This window comes from Cyprinus carpio, chromosome A6, assembly GCF_018340385.1.
Source record: "Cyprinus carpio isolate SPL01 chromosome A6, ASM1834038v1, whole genome shotgun sequence".
NCBI lineage: Eukaryota > Metazoa > Chordata > Actinopteri > Cypriniformes > Cyprinidae > Cyprinus > Cyprinus carpio.
In genome coordinates, this window is record NC_056577.1 from 8493261 (window position 1) to 8521255 (window position 27995).

At 38.6% G+C, this 27995-nt stretch overlaps 2 protein-coding genes across 2 annotated transcripts; one reads left to right on the forward strand and one right to left on the reverse strand.

Annotated features, from left to right (window-relative positions):
* LOC109090229 (multidrug resistance-associated protein 1-like) lies at positions 1-24157 on the forward strand. Its single transcript, XM_042759181.1, has 31 exons — positions 1-422; positions 1441-1617; positions 2056-2181; positions 5233-5370; positions 7096-7215; positions 8429-8490; positions 8598-8729; positions 9208-9406; positions 10286-10462; positions 10819-10980; positions 11142-11234; positions 12202-12405; positions 12566-12712; positions 13835-13922; positions 14975-15044; positions 15151-15277; positions 15550-15726; positions 15910-16077; positions 16171-16363; positions 16474-16555; positions 18743-18851; positions 18945-19152; positions 19237-19549; positions 19685-19882; positions 20161-20287; positions 20576-20677; positions 20837-20983; positions 21328-21486; positions 21606-21772; positions 21936-22130; positions 22666-24157. Exons 1-31 carry the CDS (start codon positions 381-383, stop codon positions 22772-22774), a joined length of 4518 nt encoding a protein of 1505 aa, XP_042615115.1. The 5' UTR covers positions 1-380; the 3' UTR covers positions 22775-24157.
* Positions 24079-27984, reverse strand: LOC109086325 (small ubiquitin-related modifier 3-like). The gene is made up of 4 exons (XM_042757867.1): positions 27829-27984; positions 26773-26901; positions 26492-26563; positions 24079-25168 (listed from the first exon to the last, which is right to left on the reverse strand). Exons 1-4 carry the CDS (start codon positions 27847-27849, stop codon positions 25106-25108), a joined length of 285 nt encoding a protein of 94 aa, XP_042613801.1. The 5' UTR covers positions 27850-27984; the 3' UTR covers positions 24079-25105.
* Between the last annotated feature and the right edge of the window lie 11 nt (positions 27985-27995).

Consider the following 27995-nt stretch of genomic DNA (forward strand, 5'->3'; position numbering starts at 1 on the left):
GATTTTATTTTTTTCAGATGGTGTCAGAGAACTTTGCAAAAACCACAGTACTGTTTTGATAAAGAACCTAAAGTACGTGGGAGTCAGGGAAAGAGGAAGATAAATAGAGAAGGAGGGAGAGACAGAGAGTTTAAGGAAGACTGCTGGGAGGAGAGAGTGAATATAACCACCCACCTAGACTGCTGTTGTGACTGGTGGTCAAAAAGCAGACACTTCCAGACACTCTCAGAAATAAGGAGTGACAAAAAGTGAAAGAGAGTGTGTAGGAGATCCCAGGACGAAGGGAGAGTTTGACTCAAAAACAGCAGAGAGTAACAGAACAGTCTAAAGAACCAGAATACACAGCAGGGATAGGTACAGCTTCAGGACCAGACGAGTGAATGGATACCTTATGCAGTCTAAGTGGACTTGACCCTCTATGGGTGAGCAAACGTCTTATGTGACCTTAAATCTTGAATGTTTTTCAAGATTTTTTCATATATATATAATCAGACTCCTATGTTTATGTTCAGTTATTTCACTTTAATTTTATCAGACTCCTATGTTTATGTTCAAAAATTACAATTTAAATCAAGCTCCTATGTTTATATTATTCACCTACAGGTAGGTTCAGTAATTTCACTTTAATGGCAATGAATAGTTTCTTTTCTTTCCCATTAAAGTAAAATAACTTAACATATACATAGGAGCCTGAGAAAATAACCAATTTAGAAGAAAAATTTAGATGTCACTTAGAGGCTTTTGCATCTAAAATGTATATATATATATACATTAATTTACATTTAATCATATATCATTCAATTTATATTGTATATGTCACATTTACACATGTAATGACATTATAATATAAACATTATATAATGCCAAGAACCTGAGAACCAGAATTTATTTATTTATTTATTTATTTTGCTGTACTTGCATTTTATGACTTTTCAGTTAGAGTTGGAATATTTAATGAATGTGGCACATTGAGTTAAGAAGATGCACTGTGGTCAAAGTTTAGAATGTGATTTACTTTACATGACATTTAATATTTTAAACAAGCTAGCAGATGGAAATTTAATACATTGATTCACAAGCTTATTCACTTGTAATTTCTGGCAGATCTGTTCTTACTGATACTGATTTAGTCCAATCTCAAAACTTAATTGAATCTCAGTTCTCTTCTTCTCACCCAGCAATAGAAAAATACAAGAAAAGGTCAGTGATGAGCTTGGCCAAGATAAACAATAACTAGCAAAAATTGACCAACATGGTAAACAAAGCATGAGATGTTCAAAATTATAACCTCATTTTAGATGTTCTGGAACATTCAGATCATATCTGGTTTTTGTGGACAGGGTTTGGATCAAGAAAATGTTGATCCAATATAAGAATGAAGACGGTCAATTATCATATAACTCAATGAAAAGTTAAACACACCCTCTCCTTCATCTCTAGGACTGGAACCAGACATGGTACACGCATAACCCTGAACTAAGCAACTGCTTCCAGAACACAGTCCTGGTGTGGGCTCCGTGCATCTACCTGTGGGTTCTCTCTCCGTTCTACTGCCTTCGTCTGTACTGCCATGGCCGAGGTCGGCTACCCCTCTCTTCACTCTGCAGTGCCAAACTGGTGAGAAAGACCACTAAGACCTGTTAATGTTATACAAGCCTGTCCGGGTCTCAAAAGTACCAGCTTTGTGGGCTGTAAAACTCAAACCAGAGTGTTAAAACAAAAGTGAACGTGGTGGTCTGGGTAAACTGAGGGATCGAATTCATGCTTTAGTAAAGGAAGACCGTAAAAGAGAAAGTGATGTGTGTAACCTCGGTGGTGTGAGTGTGGTTAACACTCTAGTGAGCTGTGATGTCACTTTTCACTCTTCCGCTCTAAAAATCTTTTGTTTGAAATACAGTTGTTCCTCCGTTTGTTCAGAGTCACACAGATTCCAATCCAGTCCTATCATAATGTAAATCGCATCTCTTCTCTACAGTCATTGACCACCGGAGCTCCCGGGAGAGTGACTCAGTTCTCACCCTGTTATGAATTGTATTCCTCTTTGCTCTTTTGCAGTTGTTGGGGTTCTTCTTGGCGTCCTTTGGTTTTGTGGAATTCTTCTACATCCTGTTGGAACGAAGACAGGAAATCCAGCAACACCTTGTCTTTTTGCTCAGTCCCATCATACGTAGTCTCACTGTGGTAATGTAACCCCCAGGTTTCATACTTATAAGAAATACGTACACAAGTAAAATCCAGCGTAAAAAAAGTTGTATAGACCTGGTTATTAATGGAAAATGAGCTCCAATCTGTTGTTTTCGTTGAATGAACATAAGGAACAAAACAATTCTGGGTTTTATCTCTGATTTTTATCTTCACATGGTAAAGATTGGTGCCTAGGCTTAAGGTGTGGTTGCATTTACCGTTGTTCAGCAAATAGGTGCAGGAAAAATCCATTCATTTCAATCTGAATATAAATCTACATAATCAGGAATTTCGCATGAGGGTGAAAGATTTCCCCATACAGATTTGGCAGCGAGATAAAGTTTGTAAACTACTTGGTTTGAAAGTGACTTAATCCTTTTTTTCTTACCCACAAAATTTTGCTCATGTCATGCACCTTTAAAATTTAATTTGTTGTCCAACTTGCTGAAAAGACCAGTTTAGACTGAAATGAATTTCCATTGTAATTTAGACTGATTTACACTTTTGTATAGCAGGGTTACCAGAAAAGTAAATCTTAGCTAGTGAGACTGATCAATTAGTGTGTTTTTCTTTTGAAGCTGGTTGACCAAGGAAGTCTTCCTGGTGAAGCTAGGAAGGCAGAACATTCTCTTGATCCAGAGAATCTTCATTAAGTAGAATAGTGGGATTCTGCAGCAGTGTGGATCGTTACTTTATGACAGTTATGAAACCCAGTGGGGACACCAGCGTCCCATATTAAGACTTAAAGATGGATGCATGGGCCCACATACACAAATGTACATTGGAGATTTAAACTTCATTCATTCCCCTCCTACAAGCCTTCCTTACCCATAATTCATTTCTCAACACACCTGCTTATGTCTGCAAAATGGCTCCTAATCCCTTACACAGCATGAGCTGTTTTCATCTAATAGACTGTGACATTCTGAGGTGAACTAGGTTAGGGGCACACCTACACACTGCCTAATGAACACAATCTCATCATCGTTTTCTGTCCGCATGTTCCATTTGCATCCTGCAGAGACTCATGACCCATCTGTGGTCTCCTCAGACACCCAAGTCAACATCGGCTAATGCCAAAGAAAAAACACTTAAAGAGTTAATCAGTGTGATCTTTTCCCTAAAAGCCCTCTTTCTTAAAAGATTGTGATCTTAATTGGTCAAAGAGTAAAATAAACCATTGTCATAGCTTGGAAAAGTGCTGGGATGTAGGTTTAAAATCTCAACAACCGTTTTGGAGATTTTATTGAGTAATTGCATAAATATTGCTTTTAAATTATGGAAATATTGCTTCGTTGCCTTGCCCAACCTCCTTTACCACCTGTGGGTATACTTGCGTAATATTTGGGATTATGTAATGAACAGTTTAGAAAGCAATAACCACTACACTTTTACTGAACCTAGAGGGTGAGTCAATTGGACTTTATTTACACATGCCATCTAGTTTGTTGTAGCACCTGAATCAGTAAAAGAATACCAAACTTGCCCAAATTCCCCATCTTTCAGGTTAGAAAATGTGACTTTCCTGGGACTGTATGCCATTAGTCCACTAGATTAAACAACTGAAATGGCTCTTTAAAATACTCTTCATCATTTGATCATTATTTTTATAGAATTTTTGGTTTATGTCTTTGTGTGGAGCTGAAGTCTGCTGTAATGCTTGGCTACTTTTTTTTTTTTTTTTACTCACCATAAGCTGCTGCCGGTTTCACTGTGTGCTGTCATTTAAGCTGCAGGAAGCAGATCTGTCTCTGTCTTCTATCGCTCTTAACTCTCCAGTATAATTACAAGCTTTAGCTTCCTCCCACTGTCCAGAGGAGAAGTAATGGCTTATTCTCGTAAGACGTAATGTCTAAACACTACATCAACAATGCAGATGTTACATGAGGTTTACGTGTTCTGTTTTCAGGTAGCGCAAAAACCTCTGCAGGCGTGTTTTGTTAGGATGTGATTAAGAGTTTCTTTTAAAGTTTTCACCTCATTTATCTGAGGTTATATGGCTTTGGCTTGGTTTTGTGGAGGCGTCTTTGGGTCCAGTCCTGATCCTTCATCTGTACCACACCAGGAGGCTGCTTTTTATGTAATCAAATGATGTTTTGCGCTACCTAGGAGATACAGCAACAAATGAACATCACATCAAGCTTGGGATCAGCAAGACCCACTGGTTGACAGTCTGGTTTTGAGAATTTCAAATTGTTTTGGATGAAGAAAAATCACAGTAATTCAGAGAAATGTGGGATCAACAGAGGCCACACTTAACATGTGTTCTTTTATTAGAGGAGGCAGCTGTGGTGGTAAACAGGGAAATCCCAATATAACCTTCACAAAACTGCTGAAACGAAAACAAAACAAATTTAATGATGCATTAGTCTTCAGGTCATCAAGAAAGCATAGTATTATTTTAAAAGTAAAGTCCATATCCACTAAAATTCAGTTCTCAGATGTTCTATGTTTTATCCATATACTTGCAAAAGCTGTTTACTGACTGAATTAACCTGCATGCAACCTGCATGTACAGTATACTATGATTTTTCATAGCTTTCTTCTTGGTTGGGTGTTCATTTGACAGGATGAAATTTTGCTTGCTGTTCTTCCTTCTCTAAATGCCTCAATATTTGTAATTTAAGTCTATTAAATGTAATTAAATCTATTCAAAGTCTTGTACAGTGAGTTAGAGTAAAGGTGAAATGTGTAATTTCAAAAAGTATGACGTAATGAAGTTTCCCAGTTTTCCATTGGTCGGCCAAACAGACAGTCTCACCCCCAACTCAAACTCACACCACTGACCACTCGAACAGAACCACAGTGTTTACCCTTTCGGGGGGCGGAGCCTACAAATGTATTAAACCGGGATAGGAGAAAGTATTTTAGCACTGAAAAAAATAACACGCTTCAACACCACAGTAAACTTTCAGCATCATTCAGTAGATATTCATCAGGAAGAGGGCATTCTGTATTTAAGCCTCTTTTTAAAGTTATCACTTGTTTTGTACATACTGTAATATTAGCAGATGAGAACAATGTGATTAACGGCTGTGTGTTTGACAGGTGTTAGCCGTGTGCGTGATTCATTGGGAGAGAATGCGGGGATGCCGTTCCTCTGTTTTCCTGTTCTTCTTCTGGCTGTTGGGCGTGGTCTGTTCCCTTATTCCACTTCATGCAAAGGTCCAGCTGGCTGTGGATCAGGTAAGAGAAATTACAATTAACAAAGACCCCAAATCTGGGAAATATCAGTTTCATGGTAAATTCGCAAAACCTTGGACTAACCCTCCTCCACATTTGGATGTATATAACAAAACACAGGTGCACACATGAAAACATCCTCATACTCAAACATACAGACAAACACAGATGCATACATGGTCATACAGTAGATACATATCCACACATGCACAAGCAAATACATCCCAGCACGCTCTCCCAAACACACAGCAGCTCAGCATTCCAGCAGTTTCTACTTTTAGCACTGTTGATTTTTTTCCAGGTTTGGACTTGGTTTGTCACATTCATATCATAAGTTCAGGTGAAGTCCAAGTAGGTGTTAGTTTGAAACATATTTCAGAAAGTGTTTAAATCGGACTTTTGCCCATACTGGATCTTACAGTATGAACCCCTTCACTCAATGTAAATTAGGTGAACAACTCACTTGGGTTAAGCAAATTATTTTATTTAACTAAATAATAAAAAAATCTAATGCTTTAAATATTTCAAAGTTGTAAACATTTTCACAGTGCCATGTCAATAACCAGTCCCTATTCCACACAGTCCTTTTCAACCCAAGGACAAAAACACAGCTAACAAGAAAACAGGTTTACCAGTTTTAGAAATGAAACGAGGCAGTTCTGACCTATGTCATGCAAAAATGGGTCAAACATAAAGACAGATAAGCATATTTCTCACTGGCATGCTTGAATAAGAGTGGGAAGATATTTTGACTGACCTACATTGTGACCACCGAAACCACTGTCTCCTTGTTTTTTATTTTGTGGTGTGTTTAAGAATAAAGCCTCTATCTTGGCAAGGGTCTCCACAGCCAAAAGGATGTTTACTACAGATTAGTTTCAACATGGCATGCGCTCCAATAGTGAAGCCAGGACGCTATATCCAGGACACCAGAAAGACAAACTTAGAATCTAGTATATGTGTAGAAATGCATGAGCAGCATATGAACAGCACATGTGAAGCATTTGTAACATAAATATAGCTACTGTTGGCTCATCACCAGCAAATAGTGGTTTATGCAAATAGCAGCAATCTATGAGTTTCCAGATTGTAGCGTGACTTGAGGCCTTTTATGGCTCTTTTCATACGTAATTCATTTATATAAAGCAGGCCATTAAAGAGTTTGGTTTTCACCATGATTTGCCTTAACTGTTCAAAATAAGCTTTACTATGTTGTTAATGCTCGTGCACACCCATGTCTTCTGACATTAGGCGAAGTAAGAAGGGGCACTGCACTGTAGCACTGCACGATTTTTTACAGAATAAACAACAGATCAAAATTTTACATTAATCCTTAATTTGGGACATGACATCACTGACATGTAAACAACATGTCTCCTGCTTTCTCCACCAATTAGCTCTTCTATGAAGTCTGGGAGTTCTCGCATGACAGTTTGATCAACATTTTGAAATGTCCTCAGTAAGCAAGCCCTTCAAGGTTCATTCGGAGATGTAGTCTTGGGCTGGATAATCACCAACAAGGTGTTTTCCAGAGAGTTCCATAAGAACAGAATGTTCAGCATGTAAACAACATGTTGGGAAGTCTGCGGATCGGGATGGGATTAACATCACAGAAGCATTATGGGAAATCTCTGGTTGTGGTACTCGTTTAAAATAGAAAGTCTGCCTGCGCACTCTCTTTTCTGTCATCTGTATGTGATTGTTGATACTGGTGTCTCTTCTTTTCAGGGTCTATCTCCAGATATTGTGCGGTATTTAGCCTTTTTCTCGTACTTCGCCCTGCAATTGGCGCAACTTTTCCTCAGCTGTTTTGCAGACCGGGCACCCTCAGGCAAAGCTGCCCTCAAGGTACGAATGGAGCAAACTCTTCATCAGCTAAAATAATCCATCACAAACAATTCTGTGGTGAATTGATGTTGTTTACTAGTGTTCTTATATAATATATAACACCATTTTGAAGTGAATTATGGTAATGGTGGTAGCAACTTTTGTCTCCCGCATGTAGCACTTAGATATTAGCTATTGGATAAAAAAGATGTTTTTCAGCAGTCAGCTTGACTCATCTACATGGACACTCTGTGGTCCTCCTTCCCGGATAATGATATATCCTTTTTTTAAACTAAATTCTTGACTCATTCTGCCCACTGTTTGGTTGTTATGTATGCAAGTTACACACAGAGCAGAGCAACACAGAATCTAATCTCCAGACATCTCGTGAGATAGTGGTCCATCTGACTGTTCTCCTCCAGAGAAAAACAGGGAAACAAGCTCAGAGAGGAATTAGTGTGTTAGTGATGAGGTTCTAGCCACAGACGTCGGTGCCACACCCCTTGATCCCCTCCTGGCCCAATCACTTCCTGTGTAGGGTTATTTACAGCATCCTGAAGAGTGAGACCTCCGGTGAGGAGGCTGGAGAGAGAGGGAGTGTTTGGGTGGATGGCTGTACAGGCAAGGGGGCAGCACTGAGGTCAGCAGTGTGTTACTGTGGCACAGACACACACACACAAAGACAGAGGTCTACCACTCTTACTCACAGGCATTTTCACACAGTTTCTCTGTTTACTCTGAGTTCACTGTAGCCAAATATGATTTCTAACCACTGCTTTCTCCATCCAAGAAAGCAAAACTGTGAAACTCTTCTTTCTAAAACTGACTGTTGACAGTTTTACACCCCGTTATTATTGTGTATGATGTTATAATTGTTTTCAACAATCATTGTTATAGTTGATGATATAATTGTACCTCTATCATATTTTAATTAACAAGTTTGATTTGGTTATTCCAAAGAAGACACTGCATAGGCATCAGTATTAGACAATTAATGTTAATGGTACTGGGGCAATAAGTAAAGTGGGCAAATATATTTTAGTCACTGAATTATAGCCAAATGACTATGGGATGATGGACCCAGTGGTATTTCTAGTTTGCCTATGGTTAAACCCCAAAAATAAAATGTTTACTCAGAGTTTGTAAGCACATAGGCATTTTATTTCATATTTATTTAAACACATATCCACATTCTGTACTTTTTGGACATATAGTGTATTTGTTCTTTTTTCAGAATGCATGTCCTGTTCAAGATGCATCATTTTTATCCAAGATCCTCTTCTGGTGGTTTAGCGGGTAGGGAATTAAATGATTTTGAATACCATTTCTAATTTCTAACTCTTTTAAATACTTGTTGGTCCAGTGAATGTAATGCATTTAGTTTATGTTGTGTGTGCTTCCAGGTTAGTTTTTAAGGGATACCGTTCTCCTCTGCAAGCAGAAGATCTGTGGAGTCTGAGGGAAGAGGATACATCTGAGAAGATAATATCTGACCTGGAAGAAGAATGGACAGCGGAGCGCACCAAGTTACAGCAGTAAGTTCCATCGATATAACAGACAAGTTTTTCCCACACGTGACATTTTGAAGCACATGTACATTTATATTGTTTCTTGACGTTGCTGTGGATCCTCATGTTGCATTAATCAGTGCAATCACATTTCCATCTGAAAGATGCCCACAAAAGCGACAGACCTAAAATAAGTCAAAAGGAGCACTACTGCGTACATGGCCGAGACAGGAGGATTGTGTCAATTGGTTGGCTTGTTAACACTTTTCTGTTTTGAACATACAGTGTTTTCAAGTCATCTGAAATCCTCTTTTAAGGCCTCACATGTCAGAAGTCCCATGCATTTTACAATTTGTGGAAACTTGCGCTGTGGCACAGGATGTTTTAATGTCATTCTGTTTTCAATTACAATTTACAAAGAGGGATTAAAAAGCTTAACAACTGCATTTAGGCTTTAGCACCAATTTCTTATGCACATGTCCGTTTGCCTCTTCTCCATCTACAGGCAGGAGAACCACCTAAGCACCAGTATTGCCTTGGGATCTCGACTACCAGAGCAGGCCCAGTTTCTCAGGAAGATTCAGAAAGAGCAGAGTTCGGGATTCTGTCTCTTACGGACACTTGCGCGTAGCTTCGGACCCTACTTCCTAAATGGGACGCTGTGCCTCATGGTCCACGATGCCTTCATGTTTTCAGTTCCACAGGTTCTAAGGTGAGAAAGTCAAAGCAGATTTAATGAGTCATCTTGGCCCAGTCCTTAGTTTTAAGTTAATAAACTTTGAGCTTTTGGTATATCTAGGATAAGTTAGGATTTGGGCTGTGTTTATGAGAAATTCTGCCTTCAAATAAACACAGATGGCCTCTCTGTGCTTTTAAAAACAGCTTGCTAGGTTATCAAAATATTTTTAGAAGAGACATCTTACGGTTCACAATATCTTGGGATGAAAACAGGAAGTGGCGGTGTGAGGCAGGTGCTTGAGTCAGAGACGCCATGCCATCCAGACAGAGAACATGCTGTTTATGCCCACAGAGAAGCAATTATGGCTTTAAGTCTGAAAGCTTGAGAGAGCGAGAGATGACCACAGCATTCTGTCCACCGTAGACGTGTTAGCTTCGGGGAGGGTAGAGGAACACTGTCGGGGTTGTGGTTACTATAGGCAAGCAGCCAGCTAAATGGGAGCTTCAGTCAGGCTGTAGCTGGAAGATCCAAACTGTAGCAAGTACATTTATTGTACTGGGATCCACTGTCAAAAAAGGTGGACTTTGATGGGAACTGGGGAAACATTCAAGGTAACCAATGTGGATTTTGTACCATTTGGTTAGCATTCAGAAAAACCTTTTCCCAGTTGAACATGCTACCTCTTGTTAGGCTCAACAAATCTACCATTCTTCATTTTCAAAACATTTTCAAAGAAAGCTGTGGGTTTAAGTGCTACTGTAAACCTTGAGCCTAACCATAATGGTTGGATGTGGTCTGCTACAGAGGAATCTAGCCAGATGCTTAGCTACATCAGAAATCAGCAAATTTCTTCGTACTTTATAGTGCCTTCATTCAAACCCCTTTCTTTCTCTTTTTATTTAAGCTGTTGTTAGGCTTTATGAAGGACGAGGACGCTCCGATGTGGAAGGGCTTTTTCTATGCCTCTCTTATGTTCCTCTTGTCCTGCCTTCAGTCTGTCTTCAACCACCAGTACACATACACCTGCTTTACTGTGGGCATGAGGGTTAAAACAGCTGTCATGGGTCTGGTCTACAGAAAGGTGGGCAATCTAACCAGCACAAAAGCCTTGTTAGAACTTATGATTCTGTGATTGGTCCTTGATTTTTGAGTAAAGGGAGTATGTGCAGAAATATATATATATATTAAGTTTAATTTACCAACATTTTATGGACCATGCCATGTTATTTCGTAGACTCATCTTGTGGTTGAACTACTGAACATCCTGATAATGCAATGTTGTGTTGAATTTGTTCATTCAACTAAATTACTGTCATTACAATTCAATTGACTTGACCAATTCAAGTCAATTCAAATGCACTTATGAAAGGGAGTCAATCAAATTTTTTAATAACTCCTTTTCTCTTTCTTTTGTGTCTGCATCTTGTTTTTCCTCAGTCTCTTGTTGTGAACAGCGCAGCACGTAGAACATGCACAGTGGGGGAGATCGTCAATCTGGTCTCTGCTGATACCCAGAAGCTGATGGATTTTGTGGTGTATTTCAATGCGGTGTGGTTAGCACCCATTGAGGTCACACTCTGTCTTTTCTTTCTTTGGCAGGTGAGGGTGCATATGTTTGCTTATTTTCATTATTTTCATTCTACTCCATTCTACTGAGTAAAATCTGAATTTCTTTCTAAGCATTTAGGGATATTGGTTGAATAGCTTTTTAATCTTTCCAAGAGAAATAAATGAGACATGTCTTATTTGACTTATTTCAGCATTTAGGACCATCTGCTCTAGCAGGCATTGCCACTGTGATCTTCATTTTCCCACTGAATGGATTTATTGCAAGGCAGAGAAGCAAACTCCAGGTACTTTAATGTTGTAACTCAGGATCCATGTGTTGTCACTCATCTACTCTTTGAGGCCTGGACTCCTTAGAGGGGTCATGAAATCAAAAATGTCCTTGATACATGCATTTACAGATATATAAGAGGGTACTCTACAATAAAACATACTGCAAGTTCTATACCTGAAGGATGTTTTCTAAATATGTTGCATTGCAAGCAATGGCTGTGCCATGTATTTTAGTTCTTGGAGGCAAGTGCATTTATTTATGGCATCTGAATTATATCTGAATTATATTCTCATTAAAGGAGATGAAAATATGTTTATCTCACCCACTAAAGTTCTTTCTGAGACATGAGACCATAGAGGAGAGCTATGAATGAGTGCTAAAGAAAGTCAGCGTGAAGGCTCCACAGCTGGTTTAGAGCGTGGGTGTGCGGGTTGGATTCTAGCTTCTCTTCCTCCTTTGAAGTTACCCATGCTTCCTCCGAAGCAAAGTAACCACAATGCTTGCAAACGGCAATAAAGCTTAAATTTTCTTCTCAGAAAACAACAGACATTTGGCATGCCACTAATTGAGTCAGTCTCTCAGCTCATAGCTATTGTGTTCTAGAATATCTTAACATGCAGTTAGGAATTTATTGCCTCTTTCAGTATCAGTCATTCTGGTGTGAGATCATCCTGCTGAAAAGACCAGCCCAAACTGATGTGATGGCAATTGGTGGACTAGTATAACTATCCTGTTCATCAGCAAATCATAGCTGATTAAGATGTTTAATGGTAATGGTGGTTAACCATTCTGGTTCAGTTAGATAAAAAAGGCTTTATAGGAATATCAGAAGACCAGTATCCAAAACAAAACATATGCTGATAACCAGCTATGGAGGTTTTTGTCAGCTGGTTAGCCAGACTTCAAATATTTATTTAGTGGTTTTGTGACAAAACTTGTGATGTTTAATGGCAGTTTCCTGTTTTCTGGTCATTCCACAGGAGGTACAAATGAAGTACATGGATGGACGGGTCAAGTTAATGAATGAGATTCTGAATGGTATCAAGATCTTGAAGTTCTACGCTTGGGAAAAAGCTTTTCTGGAGCAGGTCCTGGGATACAGAGAGAAGGAGCTAAAAACTCTTAAGAAATCACAGATCTTATATTCTGTGTCTCTCGCCTCCTTCAACTCCTCATCCTTCCTGGTGAGCTAAAAACATGATTCTTAATTAATGCTTCAGGCCACACTTTTGAGAAAGAACTAAACCTAAGTTAACTTTATACTTAAGTAATGATTGTAAACATATATTACCAAAGTCAGGATGTGATATTGTTTTTTTGACTGCAATTTCCATTCTTTGCCAGATTGCTTTTGCCATGTTTGGTGTCTATGTGCTCATTGATGATAAGAATGTTCTGGATGCTCAGAAAATCTTTGTATCAATGGCTCTCATCAACATACTGAAAACTCCCTTAAGCCAACTTCCTTTTGCCATGAGCACAACCATGCAGGTGAGAATGCATTAACTCTAACATTATATTCTACCCTGATTATTTAAAGTGCAGGTCATATGGGTTTTCGAAAAATATATTTTTTGCAGTTTGTAACGTAGCTATCCTTCAATGTAAACAGTCTGCAAAGTTGTTAATCAAAAAAGTGGATGGTTAATAAAGATATTGTCTCTCAAAAGAAAGAGTCGACTCTGAACCGTTTTAACGAGTCGTCATATTTTCGAATCTTCTGCCTGTTACCTATATACATCACACGGTAACACATCTGCATAATCCCCGCCTGCCCACGAAATACGAACCCTCTGACCTGCCCACATTAGTGTGTTTACATCATGTTGAGAAGACATGTTCTGCTCTGTGAAAGCAAATTTGTTTTGTTTTCACTGCCGAAAGATGATGATGTGAAGAATCAGTGCTTAAAATGAATTTTTTCCACGACACCACAGCAATACAATTCAAACATTTTGTTGTGTACTCGTCATTTTGCAGAGGACTGCTTCTCTATTCTTGGGGAGTTCCACACTGGATTCGCTAAACGCTTGTCAATAATAATAATGAATGCAATACAATTGCTGTCACATCACGTAAAGTACCACATACAAAGTTTAAACTTATCACTGAGAAACGTCCTGATAAAGTCTTGCTTGCGATGGAGTTTCCGGACTGCATCGGTATCATCCTTTTTTGTAACCTTATAGCATCTTTGTGTACAAGTAACCCTCCGGAGCAAAAAATTAATTATGCTAATGGGGGTTTTGTTTCCAAATACGGAAAGACCAGTCACAACAGACTTGGTCAGCTGACCAATCAGAGCAGAGTAGGCTTGTGGAAGGGAGGGGTTTACAGACCTTAAGTTCAGAACTGCTTCTAACGAATCGTTTTGAAATCATTGAAAAATTATTCTAATAATAAATTTATATTCTGAGAAAATTACAGTGTTGTCTGACCTTAGATGCATTTAAACCTGCTGTAGGGGACTCCAACACAACATTAGGACAGCGTATGTACCATATGACCTGCACCATAAAATACTATATGATCTGCTCTTTAATGATGGTGTCTGTATTCAGTTATTTCTTACTGATCTTTTAATGAAATATACAAATTATTCTTGTGTTGCAGGCTCTTGTCTCTTTAAAGCGTCTGGGGAAATTTCTTTGTCAAGATGAACTCAAACCAGACAATGTGACAAGGGAATCCTTTAAATCTGGTGAGAGATCACTCGTTGACAAACATTACTGTGTAATAGTTTAGTAAGTCTAAAAACAGACTTAATGTTGTCTGTGCCCTGTGAGACTTTTCCTCTGCCCCTAACTTGCGTCTGCCAGTAAAAATATGAGTGAGAGCGAGATTAACAAAAGTTTGATAATAGCCTCTAAATTTCACAGTTAGATGCCAGTGATGTCTCATTTCCTTTCACTGGCATAAAAAATTAGAGATCTCTGAAAACTCAGTGGATCACCTGCATGTGAATGCAGTGTAGCCTACTACGTAAAATGTATATTTTATATATATATATATATATATATATATATATATATATATATATATATATATATATATATATATATATATATAAATATAATTAATTTTTTTATTTTTTTATTTTTTTACTTGTAGATCAGAATAGACCTCAGACAGAAACAACAGTCCATTAAAAAATAATTAGCCTTGTGACTACAATATTACAGTATTAAATTAAATTATTTACTCTGCAATCAAAGTTACATTTATATGGACTTGTTAGTCAACATATTATTTATAACTTTTATATCATTTTAAAATATTTTGTATTTTATTTTTTACAATGCAACATATCTTCCTGTATTTAAAGTTATTTTTTGAAACATAAAAATACATGTTGGTATAAAAAAATGATAGGAGAGATATTAAAGTTCCGCCGGTGTGTTGACATGAACAATGCTCAAACATACAGATTAGCGGTCATTATACAAAGACATTTGCTTAGGGGATGAGGGTGGGCGGCATTCATCAAAGTTGTTCACGATAGCTTGTGAAAACTGTTATTGTGAAGATAATGCTTATTAAAGTGTGTAATTAAAGTGAGTCTATAATTTCACAAGCTGCAGAAGAAATCTAGTTTCTCAGAAGCAATCTCTGTAATTTCAACTGTACTTTTCTCCAGAACAATTTGTGTTTGTGTAGATAGTCTTCCTTCATAAATTGCATGTTATGGTAAGTGATGAAGGCATGATATTACATGATTTACTTTTACTTTCATTGTTCCTCTTTACTTGTCAGATGTGGATGGTGTAGTGTTTGAAAATGGAACCTTCAGCTGGTCTAAGGATGGCCCCCCGTGTCTAAAAAGGTATTATTATCCAGAAGGTTTCCACAAGGCTCCTGAATACACAATCAGGCAATAAGTGTCCAAGTTTAAGCAGCTTCCCCCTCACTTACTCTGTGTTTTGGAGCAGGATCAGCGTTAGAGTTCCCTGTGGTTCACTGGTTGCTGTTGTCGGCCATGTTGGCAGCGGGAAATCCTCGTTGCTTTCTGCCATGCTTGGGGAGACTGAAAAAAGAAGTGGGGCCGTCTCAGTCAAGGTACTTAAACTAATCAACCATAACTCTTATTGTATATACTTTATTAAATATGATTTTGAATGGCATGTTATGATTATACACAAAGTGACCACAATGACAGCCCTGCCTTTCAAAGTAGAATCATATATTGCAATTATAAAAATACATGAGGTACAATGGTCTGAGACCACAATGAAAATCAAATATAAATCTGGAAATAATTTCAAGGACACTTATCAAATTTCAAAGTGCAAAATAATCTTCTTAGCATTTCTTTGCTCCTGTCAATATAGGGCTCAATTGCCTACGTTCCCCAGCAAGCTTGGATCCAAAATGCCAGTCTGCAGGACAACATTCTGTTTGGACAGGAAAAAAAGGAAAGCTGGTATCAGCGGGTGCTGGAAGCCTGTGCCCTGCTGCCAGATCTGGACAATCTGCCTGCAGGAGACGCCACTGAGATCGGAGAGAAGGTGAGACCCTCGTACTTTACCCAAAGTAGAGGACTGAGCTTGTATGAGCTAAAGTTCCATGATTTAGATTGATTCGATAGGATCAATAAGCATCCATGAGACCGATCACGAATGAGCATATATATGTATATAAATCTTGATATACAGCTAGATAAAAATAGTTTCTGCATTGTCTTTTGACAGGGTTTAAATTTGTCTGGAGGACAGAAACAGAGGGTGAGCCTGGCACGTGCTGTTTACAGGAAAGCTGACGTGTACCTACTTGATGACCCCCTGTCTGCTGTGGATGCACATGTTGGTCAACACATCTTCAACAAAGTCATTGGACCTAAGGGCATATTGAGAGACAAGGTGACTATCACTGTAGTGTTTACCCTACAGAGTGGGGGGTAATTTTCTTGCTTTCAGCATTTCCAACATCTAACATTCAACTTTTTTTTTAAGACACGGGTATTAGTGACCCATGGAATGAGCTTCCTGCCTCAGGCCGATTTGATTCTGGTTCTGGTGGATGGGGAGATCAGTGAGCGAGGTTCCTATCAAGAACTTCTGAACCGGAATGGTGATTTTGCCGATTTCATCCACACCTTTGCAAGCTCCGAAAGGAAAGAATGCCTTTCAGAGGCCTCCCAGAGAGGTAATATTACTGTGGTGTGTGTCAAATCTAATTGTTGCTTTAATGTGAAAAAAAACTTATTATGGATTCAATATTATTGATTATTTTATGTTTAATCCATACACTTGCAGGCTCAAGAAGACTGTCAGTAAGATTGAGTGTTACTGAATACATGCCATTTTCCAGGGACCTGTCCCAAGAGCAGCTCATTGGGTATGGGATTTTAAATACATTTATTCAATGCTACTGAATATGACTTAAATGGCACAGAAACAGGAACTGACACTGATACTGTGGTGCAGCATGACTGCAGTTAAAGCTGGGTGACTAATAGAGTGTTGCAGTGAACCATATTTTTGTAGGCCAACCCAAAAGTGTATAATTGCTAAAACATTTATGAAGCTGAAACCTAAATACAATCAGCCCAAGTAATGCTCGCATGACTGTAACGTCACCACCACTAAGCTTATGACAACTCTTTCAATTTTTATTTAAAACTGGTTTATTAAAAATTTCAAGTTGCAAAGTGTGAGTTAGAATTCAGCAAGAGCATGATTATAAAAATGATGAGGCTATAAAAGCAGATTAGTGAGTAGATGGGTTGTCCTGTTTGGCATGATGATGTTTAAGTTCCATGACAACCACAGACCATTTTCAGAAAAAAAAAAAAAATATATATATATATATATATACAGGTCCTTCTCAAAAAATTAGCATATTGTGAAAAAGTTCATTATTTTCCATAATGTAATGATAAAAATTAAACTTTCATATATTTTAGATTCATTGCACACCAACTGAAATATTTCAGGTCTTTTATTGTTTTAATACTGATGATTTTGGCATACAGCTCATGAAAACCCAAAATTCCTATCTCAAAAAATTAGCATATCATGAAAAGGTTCTCTAAACGAGCTATTAACCTAATCATCTGAATCAACTAATTAACTCTAAACACCTGCAAAAGATTCCTGAGGCTTTTCAAAACTCCCCGCCTGGTTCATTACTCAAAACCAGCAATCATGGGTAAGACTGCCCACCTGACTGCTGTCCAGAAGGCCATCATTGACACCCTCAAGCGAGAGGGTAAGACACAGAAAGAAATTTCTGAACGAATAGGCTGTTCCCAGAGTGCTGTATCAAGGCACCTCAGAGGGAAGTCTGTGGAAAGGAAAAAGTGTGGCAAAAAACGCTGCACAACGAGAAGAGGTGACTGGACCCTGAGGAAGATTGTGGAGAAGGACCGATTCCAGACCTTGGGGGACCTGCGGAAGCAGTGGACTGAGTCTGGAGTAGAAACATCCAGAGCCACCGTGCACAGGCGTGTGCTTTTGAACCAGAAACAGCGGCAGAAGCGCCTGACCTGGGCTACAGAGAAGCAGCACTGGACTGTTGCTCAGTGGTCCAAAGTACTTTTTTTTTCGGATGAAAGCAAATTTTGCATGTCATTCGGAAATCAAGGTGCCAGAGTCTGGAGGAAGACTGGGGAGAAGGAAATGCCAAAATGCCTGAAGTCCAGTGTCAAGTACCCACAGTCAGTGATGGTCTGGGGTGCCATGTCAGCTGCTGGTGTTGGTCCACTGTGTTTTATCAAGGGCAGGGTCAATGCAGCTAGCTATCAGGAGATTTTGGAGCACTTCATGCTTCCATCTGCTGAAAAGCTATATGGAGATGAAGATTTCGTTTTTCAGCACGACCTGGCACCTGCTCACAGTGCCAAAACCACTGGTAAATGGTTTACTGACCATGGTATTACTGTGCTCAATTGGCCTGCCAACTCTCCTGACCTGAACCCCATAGAGAATCTGTGGGATATTGTGAAGAGAAAGTTGAGAGACGCAAGACCCAACACTCTGGATGAGCTTAAGGCCGCTATCGAAGCATCCTGGGCCTCCATAACACCTCAGCAGTGCCACAGGCTGATTGCCTCCATGCCACGCCGCATTGAAGCAGTCATTTCTGCAAAAGGATTCCCGACCAAGTATTGAGTGCATAACTGAACATAATTATTTGAAGGTTGACCTTTTTTGTATTAAAAACACTTTTCTTTTATTGGTCGGATGAAATATGCTAATTTTTTGAGATAGGAATTTTGGGTTTTCATGAGCTGTATGCCAAAATCATCAGTATTAAAACAATAAAAGACCTGAAATATTTCAGTTGGTGTGCAATGAATCTAAAATATATGAAAGTTTAATTTTTATCATTACATTATGGAAAATAATGAACTTTTTCACAATATGCTAATTTTTTGAGAAGGACCTGTATATATATATATATATATATATATATATATATATATATATATTTTAAATTAATATTTGCTTTTGTGCACAAGTTCTTCACTAAATATGAGAAGCATAATGACTGTTGATTGATTCAAACTCAAATCTCTTTCAGTGGTGACACAAACAGTATTACAATTGAGGCACTGGCCGATTCTGATGACGACCACATCCCAGAAGACCTGGGCAAACTAACTAAGGTTGATAAAGCACGGATAGGCAGAGTAAGATCATTTATCTTAAAACTTGATGACACTGTCTTTCTATTAACAATATATTTTTGGCTTATGATCTCAATTTTCCCTCTGTCCCAACAGGTCAAACTTGAGATGTACATTGAATACTTCCGCACCATTGGTTTGCCTTTAATAGTTTCCATTGTATTCCTATACGCCTTCCAACAAGCAGCATCTCTGTCTTATAATTACTGGTTAAGCTTGTGGGCTGATCAGCCTGTCATCAACGGCACTCAATTAAACGTGGATCTGAAACTGGGAGTCTATGGAGCTCTCGGCTTTGCACAAGGTCAGCAGAGTTGTAGTGTTTTACACCAACAGCTCAAGTTATGATTCAAGTAAACTAAACTAATTTGAATTTCTTGTGTTTTAGGAATTGCCATATTTGGGACCACATTGGCCATCTCATTAGGGTGCATCATCGCCTCCCGCCATCTTCACTTGGACCTTCTGAACAACGTGCTTCACTCCCCTATGTCGTTCTTTGAGTCCACTCCCAGTGGAAACCTCCTCAATCGTTTTGCTAAAGAGATAGATGCCATAGACAATATGATCCCTGATGGGCTGAAAATGATGCTAGGTTACTTCTTTAAACTCATGGAAGTCTGTATCATCGTGCTGATGGCCACTCCTTTCGCAGCCGTTATCATTCTTCCTATGGCATTCCTCTATGGTTTCATACAGGTGCGCCTGAATCTGCATTTATGGGGTTAAGGAAAGAAGACTAACCAACAATACCTGAATTCAGCAGTAATGATCGAAATCATTCACTTGCTTGGGTTTTGACTATAATCTCTCTCTCACTCTTTTTAACCTTGAAGTTTCTATGTTGCCACATCCTGCCAGCTGCGGCGGTTGGAGTCAGTGAGTCGTTCTCCCATCTACACGCACTTAAACGAGACAGTGCAGGGAGCAAGTGTCATCCGGGCATTCAATGAGCAGTCACGCTTCATCATGGGTGCCAATCACAAGGTGGATCATAACCAAACTGCTTACTTTCCCCGTTTTGTAGCCACAAGGTGAGGCACTGCTCAAAATTCAGTTTCACAATCACAATAACATCTACATTCAGAAAAATATCATAAACTGGAAGCGTTATTGTATTCAGAAACAACTAGGTGGGTGCAATGGAATGGGACAGCCATTTAAAAAACAGTGCTGATGCAATTCTGCACATTCAGTGCCAATGCCACCTTTTATGGGACCTTTCTATGCTACTGTGGTGGGCATCCTGTAACATAGATATTAATTGCTTGACATTGATATTAACTTAATTCTGGGATGTCTTCTTGTGCAGGTGGCTGGGTGTGAATTTGGAGTTCCTGGGTAATGGAATTGTCCTTGCTGCTTCTATTCTCTCTGTGATGGCAAAAGGAACCCTGAGCCCTGGGATGGTCGGTCTGGCCGTGTCTCATTCACTTCAGGTGTGAATCATTTCAATTGACTCTAGAATCCGACATTACTAACACAAATATTATGAGAGCTACCACAGATATTTCATGTGGTAGGCTTGCTCTTGCAACGTTCACCCTTAAACCAAAAAAGCTTTTAACTCTTGCACAAGATCTACTGTGGTTAGCATTTTTCAAATTATAAAGCATAGAAGAAATCCACGGAAAATCCATTATTTGTATAGTTTGTGTTAGATCAGACAAATCAGATCCCATCTGTGGTGACTGTTTTAATGCTTAAATGTGTTTGCTGTCTCTCAGGTGACAGGCTTCCTGAGCTGGATTGTAAGGTCGTGGACAGATGTAGAGAACAACATTGTGTCAGTTGAGAGAGTGAAAGAGTATGCAGACACACCAAAAGAGGTGAGTGTAGCTGTACAGCATAATTACAATTAAATCCATTAAAATTTATATATTTTTTTAATAGTTAATTTGATCAGCCTTTATTTCCATATGTAAATAATTTTTTCTTTGTTGGCCAGTAATAGCAAGCATTTTTACTGTCCATATCATTATTTACAGGCAGCATGGAGCATAGAGGGAAGTTCTTTACCGCCATCATGGCCTCAAAAAGGGGCCATTGAATTTCAGGATTATGGCCTTCAGTATCGTAAAGGCCTAGAGTTGGCCCTGAAGGGCATCTCTGTTCACATCAAAGAGCGGGAGAAGGTACAAGTGAAGACTTTGAGATATTCTACATCAGCATTTACTACTCTAAAATATTATTTTATTATTATTAAGGTTATATTCTTGTAGACCTTGAGGGAGTAGCTCACTCAAAAATGTCATCATTTACTCACAAAGATATATATATAGCCATTGTAATGTTCTAACTAGGATATACTGTGGAAGTTCATTACTGTACATTACTATAATTATACATGACAAACATTTGGTGGGATTGTAGTAATGCAGAATGTTCCTGATAATCGTTCCATGATTTCTGTGTCTGGAAGTCAAGCAATGTTGAAAAAGCTCCTGCAGTCTTATTCTTTGGTTCCTTATCCTTTCAGATTGGTATTGTGGGAAGAACTGGTGCAGGAAAATCATCTTTGGCTCTTGGAATTTTCCGGATCTTGGAAGCAGCAAAAGGACAGATCTACATCGATGGAATCAACATTGCAGAGATCGGGCTTCATGATCTAAGATCCCGCATCACCATCATTCCACAAGTGTGTACAACTGAGATACTCCACCTGGAACCAAAATTACTCTTCATTTCGTCTTCACATTTGGCAAATTATTATGAACGCCTCACCAGTCTGTTTTGCAATTTTATATATCCTTTCAGGACCCAGTGCTGTTCTCTGGATCTCTCCGTATGAACCTTGACCCCTTCGATGCCTATTCAGATGAGGAGGTGTGGAATGCACTGGAACTTGCTCATCTTAAAAACTTTGTGTCTGAACTTCCAGATAAACTCAATCATGAGTGCTCAGAAGGAGGAGAAAATATCAGGTATGTGTTTCCAAACGTGCTATCATTTCATTATTTTAAATAACTAAAAATTGGTTTAAAGTCTTTTTATTTCAATTTCCCCAATGGCCTGCAATTTGCAGCCATGACCTTTTAATCAGTAGAGACTTTGGATTAACAATGGTGAGTGGTTCTCTTCCTGCAGTCTTGGTCAGAGGCAGCTGGTATGTCTAGCAAGAGCTCTTCTCCGAAAGACAAAAATTTTGGTGCTGGATGAGGCAACAGCTGCATTGGACCTAGAGACAGACACCCTGATCCAGTCTACCATCCGCAGCCAGTTTGAGGATTGTGCTGTTCTTACCATCGCACACCGCCTCAACACCATTATGGATTACACAAAGTATGTCATGATACAAACCCAGTGAACAGTGGTTCCCAAACTTTTTTCTGTGGCATTCTAGTGGTCCAAAACAATAGGGTCACATTCACCGTTGTGTGAAATCCAGTAATTTCAATAGGATTCCAGGGGATTGGGAATTTCGCATGAGGACGAAATATTTCTTCATGTAGATTTTGCATCGGAATCAAGCAATTTCACCATGCTGACCAACCAGAAAGAAGACGTGTTTGGAAACAGTAATTCTTGCATTTCCAGTTGCTGCCGCTATAACAAAAAAAAAGAGTGATTTTCCTTATCATCATAATTTGGATGCATAAAATTTTGTCTTTCACCACATTTTCATTTGTGTGACCCAATTCTAATGTACAGTAACGTGGTTATCTGACAACCAAAGTGTTTATTATTATTGTTCAAATGACAGAAGTATACATATCTTTGCGGACGTCACTACGGTTTGGGAACCTCTTCAGATTGTTTTGTATTTGCCTGTTACACATACATGTTTTAAAAGTAGCCTTATTTTTTGTTTTCTCAGGGTAATTGTCATGGATAAAGGGCATATCGTCGAGATGGATTCTCCCAGTAACCTTATTGCAAAAAGAGGCCAGTTTTACTACATGTGCCGGGAAGCTGGGCTCTTGTAAGGCACATTACATATCGACTGTCTTCTTGCGCCTCCTTGTGGCGAAAGCAAAGAATCTGCAGACTCTCTATTCGTGCAGAACACAGAGACATCCAAATAACACAGCTGGTGCTTCACAAGGGAAAAAGACCAGACACTTGAATTACACTGCTCCCCACAAACGAAAATGGATAAATTTGAAAATGTGTTTACTCAGGTTTACAGCCATCTCCATGGGCATAGTAACTCTATACAGCTCTTAAGAAGAATGAGAAAAAAACTTTCTTGTATTCTGCCAAAAGATAAAGATCAACGCTTCTAATGCTATTTGTAGGGTTACAGAACGGAAAGGTGTAGCTGATGGAAACCTGTAAATACAGCACCTAATTAAACACACACACAAAATAGTGTCTGTTCTGCCTGTGCCATAGCATCCATGGAGAAAGAACATGAATGTGAGAGCAGCTAACATGCTAGAGTTGTTGTACAGGTAACTAACAAATCAATGAAGACAATTCTATAAGCTCTAGTGGATTCTTAGTTCTCTTTATAGACAATCAGTTATGTGAAAATTCACGTAAAAGAAAGAGGACAAATGTGTTTACAAACATATTGCCAGATATACTTGAGCTGAAAAATTCCAGTCTCCCTTTCAGACACTAAAGCATTTACGAGAGGGCTTTTGGAGAAAAACAGTATTGTCGCCCAAGTAGGTTGCGGTGTTTGTTCGTTTCAGCCAAAGTAAACAAATAAAATGGACAATAATGGCGGGGCAAAGGAACATTCAACATTAAAGCACACAATAAGAGTATTACATAACTTCATTACTTCTGACCGGTCAAATATTTTTAAAATCTCAAGAAAATATTGTTCACCACCATTCTGAAAGCAAGATTTTTTTTATTTAGCAGTTCTGCACTTAAGTTTAAGAAAAGTGTTTTACAAGCATTTTGTTCTCTGTAACTTACTGTAGATTTTTAGAAATATATTTTAACCTTAAACGTGGACATGAAGACACTGCATCTCGTCTTCTAAGACAATGCAAAAAGCTACATGTGTGACATGTACAATCAAGTGCCTTTGTGACACTTCAGATGTTATTTATATTTTATATTTAATCTTTGACACTTCATCTCATGTTCTGTATGTTTATACATGTAATAACTGTGTACAAAGAAACTTCTGACATCTTGTTAAAGGATGCGTCATTGTGCTTCTATTAGATTTTCTACAGGCTTCGTATTTGATAACTAAAAATGTTAAATGATTTAAAAAAAAAAAAATGCATTCTTTGGACATGACGAAAAAGCATCTGCAAAAAAAAAATGAGTACCAAACTATATTTATTGTTTACAGTAGTAAAGGACACAAAAAAAAAAAAAAAAAAAAAAAAAAAAAAAAAGGACATCAGTACAGAGGGATGCCAAAATCTGGAAATCTTTGAGTTAACCCTTAAAACCTTCTCTTCCTTTCAGCCATATGAGTTTTAGTGGGAGGGCAAGAGATGTTAGGAGATCAGACCAGTCCTTGCAGAAAGGATTCCCTTTTGTTTTGCTTCAAGACCCTGGGGTGGGGGGGTGGGAGTAATGAACAGGAAAAAATATCTATTGGTCTTTTTTTAGATCGTTCCTGTCTCCTCAAACAACACAAAAGAGGAAATGGGGAATGGTATATGGATATATTTCAACAGATATTTAAAAGTATAAACTAGTTGGTGTAATCCTGCCCTCATCAGCTAATCGAGTACCATATTTGGGTTTTGGTCCAGATGGGGTCACTGTAAATTATGCCAAGTAGTCTTAATTTTTAAACGACCGACGAGATGGTTCACAGATCCCGTCCCTACAGTGAGCTCATACGAGAAGTGGCCCCATTAAAAAAGGCAGATGAATACAACACTGGTTGAACATATTTCTACAACACATACAGGCAAATAGAATCGGAGTTGAAACAGGCCTATTTAAAGCTCTTACGAAATGAAAGGTGAAGAAAAAAAAAATTATGCTTCCTCACTTTTTATTGGGCGAATATACTATGGAGGGGTCAACGGTTCCCGGGGCTTGTTGAGAGAATCAGTGTTCTGAGCAATGTTAAACCATGGTGCATGTTGGCTGGTGTTGATAATCTGAACAGCTACACCCTCTGGCAGCCCTCACGAGTTTGTTCCTCCACCACAGTAGCTGTCTAACCATTGCGAATATAAATATTACTGGAAACACAACTGTGATGCCCACTCTAGAAAAGCTAGGGATGACAGAAGAGAGGCAAAGAGAGAAAGAGAAGGGGAAACAATGTGAATGAAACATCATGAGGAATAAAATAGATAAGTGTGGGGTCCAGGAGGTGTGGAGTTTTAGCAGAAGCCGCCAGTTTGTTGCTGAAATACGTCAATCGTGTCTTCGTCCTCCATCTCCAACTAACAAATGCAAAGTTAACATGAGTTAATGCATTAACTAACAACAAGCAATACAGTTTTTATTCATCTTTAACATTAGTAAAGTTCTTTGTTGGTTGGGAGCGCTAATATTAACAGATACATCTGAAAATCTTATGTATTAGTAAATGTTGAAATTAACTTCAACCATGATTCATAAATGTTTTGAAGTATTAAATGAAGTATTATTTTGTTAACTAATGTTACAAATGAAACCTTACGGTAAAGAAACAAAACTAATTAGGTTATAAAAATCAAATTTATTAATCAATCATCACCTGGTCATGCAAAATACTAGGGCTGTGCAAAAAATCGAATATGATTTTCATGCGCATCTCATCAGTAAAGACGCTCCTGTAATTAGTAGCATATCTCCAGCACGTGCGTTAAGATCAGGGTTGCCAGGTTTTCACAACAAATCCTGCCCAGTTGCTTCTCAAAACTAGTCCAAAACTAGCCCAATCGCGTTTCCAGGAGGTTCCCCGATATAAATTGCATCCTGGGGTTAAAATATACGTTTTTTTGGCAGGGTTGCCTTGGTAAAATTCACATTTTAGGGGCTAAAAATCACATTATTGGTATTGGGGGTCGCTTCAAAATCGACAAAGAATCACCTGCAATTTTAAAATCTATTTTGTGTAGATTGTCAGTGAATTACGGCTCTGTGTAGTAAATGCCAACCAGTGTTGCCAAGTCTGTGGTTGTTTTTCATGTTCGCGGGAAGAAGCGACCCCAATACCAATAACGTGATATTTAGCCCCTAAAATGTGAATATTACCAAGGGAACCCTGCCAAAAACGTGTATTTTTATCACCCGGACTGAAACGAGATTGGACTAGTTCTGAGAAGCAATTGGTCAGGTTTTGTTTTGAAAACCTGGCAATCCTGATCTGAACGCTGGAGATATACTACTAATCACAGGAGCGCCTTTACTGAAGAGATGCGCATGAAAATCACGTTCGATTTTTTATGACAGCAGGAAAATCCAATTAAAATTGGAACTATTATGAAATTCCATTTTTTGTTAACTTTAAAAATAACCTGGGAAAACAAAAAAAAAAAAAAAAAAAAAAAAAAAAAAGGAAAAATTTCAACCTGTCTTTTAGTTAGTTGCAACGGCAACATTTCTAAATTGTTTAAAGGACTAAAATTACTAAAAGGTAAACAATTTTCTTTTATAAAATGACAAAAACACTACTACTAAAACTAAAATGAAAACAAACATAAAAGTTATTTAAAAAACTGTTAATAAACATTATATCAGTATATAAATTGCACTAAAACAACACTGGACATTTCACTCACCTGCGCCGGTGTATCTGTCTCATTAATTGGTTGCCCGTCAAATCTAAATCTAATCTGTCTTATCGACAAACCCTGAAAGAAAAGCAATATTTACATCAGTCTTGGAACTGGCTATATTATAGGATTTTTAAAAATGATTAAAAGCAGTATTAAGTTCTAGTTAAAGTGGTTTCCAAGTGATTTGTATTGTGATTTCACACAGAATTATTCCAAATTTACAGTGCCAGTGACTCTTAGCACGTAATTGATTTATCTAGTGGAAATGCCTGGAAAAGTCTTACCTGTCTCTCACAGTACGCTTTCATTAATTTGCTGAGTGGTGTGTGCCTTTTAATTTTGAACTGGACGACCGAGCCATCCTGTCCCGCCACCTTCAGATTGATGTGGTCGTTTTCAGTTTTCACTCCCTCCTGAAACAATAATAATAAAGTGAAGAACGGGGAGATCAAAGAGTGCAAAATGTATACATTTGACATGCATGAAACACAATTATGTATTACATAAGGTATCCTGCGCTGGGATTTGATAGGAGGCCCCGGGAGGGCTCTTTTTAGGAGGGCAAACACTTCAGTAGTGAACAGCAAGGCCTAGTGGATGCTAAGTTTTTAAGAACTAAGTGAAATGAGGGGGGAAATTATAACTACGTTCAGTACATCCAGCTAATCAACTATAACAGCAGTAGTGAACCGAACAAGACGTACAAAAACAGACATGCACATGCAGCAGCAAATATTAGCCGTGTACTCAAACACTGCTGCGGCTCTGTGCGCCATTTTTAAGCATCTGGCGCAGCGAGGTGCAACTCAGAGCTCAAAACCCGTAACCGACAGATTAATCAAATCAAACTTTTTTGGTGAATTCTTTTGACTAGCGTGGAAAACACACGGTGTCCGTTTGTTTACCATCCAAATGACGGACGACAATTGTTTACTTCGACGCTCTTTTATATTCCGTTCCGCTGTTCTTGCGGCATTTTCTTACGTTAATGGCGTAACGTGGCCGGTCAGCGCCACTCCGCTCTCACAAAGAAAAACCCGCAAACGCTGAATTACACCGGGGCAAACGCGCGGTACAAACAAAATAATGGCGTCTTTGAATGAGCATCTACTTAACGGACCATTTAAAACACGGATTAATAAAAACATCAGCCGACAAACTGAAAACGGATGGCGTTTGCATAAAAACAAGACAATGATTGCGTGCCGACCGCCTTTCTCCCGCATAAATGCGCAATCTATCACAGCAAGGCTACACAAAATGAAACTGGAACTCGGCCTCACGCGGTTTGTTTTAAGTAAAGCTTTAAAACACGGCAAAATTACAAATCGGACGCTCACCTTAGGCTTGTCTTCGGACATTTTTGCAGGTGTCTTTTGGTCTGTATTGTGGAAATACGCTGAACACAAGATGCGCTCTTCACACTGTAGAGAAACACAGCTGCCGAGACGGGGACGCGCTTTCCTTTACCTACTTTATCAACGATTGGTCGGTTTCTGGTCACATG